General features: G+C 38.7%; 1 protein-coding gene across 1 annotated transcript; it reads left to right on the top strand.

Moving 5' to 3' along the window:
* Nucleotides 1-275: 275 nt before the first annotated feature.
* Nucleotides 276-5169, top strand: LOC103964409 (probable CoA ligase CCL12). Its single transcript, XM_009377342.3, is given in 15 exon segments — nt 276-384; nt 387-567; nt 1064-1193; nt 1276-1538; nt 1748-1949; nt 2231-2271; nt 2438-2566; nt 2700-2773; nt 2871-3091; nt 3222-3316; nt 3396-3612; nt 3813-3938; nt 4089-4187; nt 4324-4530; nt 4695-5169. Coding segments are annotated over 15 exon segments (2184 nt in total). The 5' UTR covers nt 276-299; the 3' UTR covers nt 4809-5169.

Here is a 5169-nt window from a genome sequence, read left to right as displayed (position 1 = left end):
GTATGGACAATCATTAATATAATCAATTGTTTTTAAGGAGATTAATTTAATCAAATTAATAAAGAAAACTCATGACCCAATTCAAGAAGTCATCAACTACTAATTTAACTAGTTTTTCTTTTAGTTGTTAGTTACCGTAGTCCGAAGCTAGTGACGACCATATGATCAGCACGTGAGTCGACTGTTTTCACATCTCTCACCTACTCCTTAAATTAGGCACACCACACAAATCGTCCTTTCAATACATGCAAAAACCTGCAAAAAACCACGGAGAGAGAGAGAGAGAGAGAGAGAGGGAGATGGTGAAGAACATAAGTGAGGTGGGAGTGGAGGACTTCGTTCAGGCAGGGCTAGACGTTGAAGAGGCCAAGGATTTCGAAACAGTCCTAAAAATACAATCTCCCGCACGAACACAACGGACCCAAAAGAGATATGGCGGCAGATAGTGGCTGAGAGATTGCTGAAACCATCACACCCTCATGAGCTGCACCAGTTGATCTACTACTCAGTCTATGCCAATTGGGATGCCTCCACCAAAGGCCCTCCTCTCTACTGGTTCCCTTCTCTGTAATTCACTTTCTTTTGCCTTTTCTTTCTCTGTTTCATTGTTTAATAAAAGATACCTGGCTTGCTTACCTGTCAATCACAATTTAACATGTGTGCAGAAAATTTTCGTTTTTGTATTTTCCATGGAGAGTCCCACGTTCTTTTTAACTTGGCATGTGAGGAATGAAATCTGAAATCTATAAAATTAAAGAGATTGTTATTAACATTTCTAAATTCTTATTTTGTACTCTAAATTAAATTAGAATGAGATTTATGAGACTTTTAAAATGCTAATAACAGTTTCCAAAATTAAAACATGTCATTGAGTTAATCCACATATTAATATCGAGGATATAAGAGGTAACCTTTGATTAATTCAAATATATGACGCTTGTATGTATATCATTAATGTGTGGATCTTGGAGAAATAATTCTGCAGACATGGAATGTCTTCTTGCGTATACTTTTTAATTTTGTTTCTATATCCTAACTGAACCCTGTTCTTCTCTATTTTCAGATACCAGTCGCGACAAACAAACTTGGGGCGATTGATGGAAAAGCACGGTCCAGAGCTTTTAGGAACATCATATAAGGATCCCATAACAAGTTACACACTCTTCCAGGAATTCTCTGTTCAGAATCCCGAGGTAACTACTCATTCGTATCCTTGAGTTCTGGCAGCCTTGATGCATGTTTTTTATTGAACGAGCTGTGCTGTTATTGTTCTAGGCTTACTGGTCACTTGTTCTAAAAGAGCTCTCGGTTTCCTTTCGAAAAGTCCCAAAGTGTATTTTGGATAGGACTGACAAATCAAAACGCGGTGGATCTTGGCTTCCACATTCAGTTTTGAATATTGCTGAATGTTGTTTGCTACCCACCAGACACCCAAGAAAAGAGGATGATGGTTTGGCTGTTGTATGGAGGGATGAAGGCTGCGACGATGATTCTTCTGTTAATCGTATGACATTAAAGGAACTTCGGGAACAAGTAATGTATGCTCCTATTTGATTTCCTTAGCACAGTGGCATATGCTTCAGATCAGTGCAATTTCTGCTTTCACATTGTTTAAGCCTTTTGATTTCATCTTTGCTGAACTTTTCCATCGTTCTGCTTGTAATGTTGCCGGAGCTTTATTCCCTTTGTATACACGATGCCTTTAGTTTTCCTCCTCTTTTGATGTTGTCTACGACACAATTGACAGGTTGGTGGCTAATGCACTGGATGCAACCTTTTCAAAGGGTGATGCAATTGCTATCGACATGCCAATGAATGTCAATTCGGTTATCATATATTTAGCAATTGTACTAGCAGGATTTGTTGTTGTATCAATAGCAGACAGTTTTGCTGTAAATGAAATTGCAACTCGTCTACGCGTGTCTAAAGCAAAGGGTGTCTTTACCCAGGTGAGTTTCCGTGACTGGTGGCTAAATGCGCCCTGATTATTCTCTGCTAGGAATTTTTTACTTGCTAAAGTATCCCGATGAATTCTCATGTCAGCAAATTTCAATAACATATCTGCTTTACTTAAAAGCCTTGAAAGTGCTGAAAATTCAGGATACAGGATTTCATACTAAGAGTGTGTTTTCAAACTATAATTTTCAATTCTCTTTGGATTTCATATTTTGCAGTGTGTATTTATGTCTCTTTTTCTAGCAAATGATTTCTACTTTCACATTGTATTCAGGATTTCATACTAAGAGGAGGCCGAAAGTTTCCTCTCTACAGGTAGATACTGCTTCCTTATAAATAATGCTAGATGCTAACATCTCTCTGCTCTTTTAGAGATTGAGATGTCAAAGTGTTAATTATACATATAAATGCTAGTTTAACTGTTACATCTGTAAAATGTTGCATGTTCATGTTCATGGATATGATTTTTCTTTCCATGCAGTCGAGTTGCAGAGGCCGCTCCACATTTAGCTATTGTGCTTCCAGCAATTGGGAGCAATGTAGGCATTCAGTTAAGAGAACAGGATCTATCCTGGCATGATTTTCTTTCTCGTGTCGATCACCTTCCAAGGTAATGAGTATACCAGCGATATTGATCGGGCCAATTAGACTTTGTTATGCAATAAGAGACTTATCTTGTTTCTCAATCAATATAGTTTCAAACCAATTTGTATATCCATGTAACGCTATTCTCTTCTTTGCAGAAAGAACTACTACTCTCCAGTCTATCAGCCAGTCGACTCGGTGACTAATATTCTCTTTTCATCTGGAACCACAGGTAAAGAAATTGCTTTAAAAAAAACTTTGATGGTTAGCTCTACTTTGTAACACATTTTCATCTTTTGATCTTCGGTTTATATTTTGGTGTATATCAGGAGACCCGAAAGCTATTCCATGGACACAACTTTCACCAATTAGAGCTGTTGCTGATTCATGGGCTCACAATGATAATCAAGTTGGGGATGTCTTCTGCTGGCCAACAAATTTGGGATGGGTTATGGGTCCAATCTTACTCTACTCGTGCTTTCTGACTGGTTCAACTCTTGCTCTGTATCATGGGTCTCCTCTCGGTCGTGGCTTTGGAAAATTTGTTCAGGTGAAACCTATATACTTTTGCTCAAAGTTCATATAAACAGTGCAAGAACATCATGTATTATAACTAGTAACTACCTACGAGTACCATGCTATTGAATGCCTTCTTACTTTCCTCTATTGTATCTGTTCAGGATGCCGGAGTAACTATATTGGGCACAGTTCCTAGCTTAGTAAAGGCTTGGAAGAGTACACAGTGTATGAAAGGCCTAGACTGGACAAAGATAAGGTAATCTTTTTATTTAAACTTCAGAACGATTTATTAACATGAGACCGAGAATATGGACTTAAAACACCAGTTTGTGCAGATCATTTTGTTCCACTGGTGAAGCGTCTAGTGTTGATGACGACCTTTGGCTCGCTTCCCGTGCTTACTATGGACCCATCATTGAATGTTGTGGGGGCACAGAACTTGCTTCGTCCTACATCATGGGAAGTTGGCTGCAGCCACAAGCTTTTGGAGCATTTAGCACAAAGTCGATGACAACAGGCTTTGTCGTATTTGATGAACATGGAATTCCTTATGTAAGCACATGACTAGCTGGTTTCTAATTGTGGTTCAATTCCTTTAACCTACCTGTCACTCGTTTACATCATGCGAGTCCTGAACGATGGGTGACAGGCGGGAAAAAATAATAAGAACAAACATCAAGGAACAAAGTCAACTCATTTATATTATTAGACTATATTGTATGTCAATATCTTTGATCTGCTTGATCATACAGCCAGAGGAGCAAGCTTGTGTTGGGGAAGTGGGTTTGTTCCCGCTATTAATGGGAGCGACTGACAGGCTGCTAAATGCTGATCATGAAAATGTTTACTTCAAGGGAATGCCAATGTATAATGGAACGGTAAGATCAGAACTACATTTCTTACAATACTTGAACCTCTTCATATGCTTAAATGTGAACTTATCTAATCTTTTGAAATTATGTTTGGTACCGCAATTGATCTGTGATGAAAGTAAGAATCTTTTCTATTACTTGACATATGATCGTTAGCAACTTAGGAGACACGGAGACATACTTAAAAGAACTGTTGGAGGCTATTTGATTGTTCAAGGCAGGTCCGATGATACCATGAACCTCGGTGGCATCAAGGTAAAGTATTCACCAGCACCCTTTATTTGATGAGCAAGTGCAAGCTTTGTTGCCTGATCATCTGTTTACATTTAAACTGATATGCTCGGACTCGTTTTCCAAACATTAAATGCCTTCGATCTTTCTTGAATTTCAGACAAGTTCTGTTGAAATCGAGCGCGTCTGTGACCGGGCTGATGAAAGCATCTTGGAGACAGCTGCAGTCAGTGTTGCACCCAAGAGTGGTGGTCCTGAACAGTTGGTTATATATGTCGTATTAAAGAAGGGATACGACTCCGAACCAGACGAGCTAAAGAAGAAATTCTCAAAAGCCATTCAAAGCAACCTTAACCCTTTGTTTAAGGTTTGACTTCTAATAATTTTCAAAACAAAAACATGTCCCGTGACAGTTTGCCTGTGTTTCTTTGTTGCTGCTTCAGAAACCAAAGCATGTTCACGGCATTTTTAGCAATTTTTTTTTTCCTCTGAAGGTTCTGAAGTTTTCAAACATTTTAATGGACTGGACAGGTGAGCTTGGTCAAGATTGTACCAGAATTTCCTCGAACAGCCTCCAACAAGTTACTAAGAAGAGTTTTGAGGGACCAAGTTAAGCATGAGCTCTCTGTTCGGAGCAGAATGTAGCAGCGCCCAGCAGACTCGACTGTCAGCCAACAGAGTCCACCTCCCTTTTTATGGGTGAATAGGCCAAGTTTTCGGCTAGCATTACACTGTAAATTTCAGTTTGCTAGAAGTGTTTCTGTTTAATAATGGTCACTTGGCAACATTCTAAATTGATTACAAAAGAAATTATATATCGGGGGTCTCACGTTGAAAGATTTTTCAGAGGTGATTTCAGAGAGTATTCTTGGTCAGTCATCCCATGTAATGGCTTATGGCTTCATTGTCTATCAATTTTAGTGTCTTTAATTTTGTTTATTTGGTGGTACATATCTCATTTGCTATTGAGCTTGGCTTTAATGGTCATTATTGATCACATTTCTTA

The sequence above is a fragment of a genome, unplaced genomic scaffold (assembly GCF_019419815.1).
Source record: "Pyrus x bretschneideri cultivar Hongxiangsu unplaced genomic scaffold, Pyrus_bretschneideri_v1 Contig5, whole genome shotgun sequence".
NCBI classification, from domain to species: Eukaryota; Viridiplantae; Streptophyta; class Magnoliopsida; order Rosales; family Rosaceae; genus Pyrus; species Pyrus x bretschneideri.
Note: the sequence above shows the minus strand (reverse complement) of the source record. Positions and strands in the feature narration are given on the sequence as shown.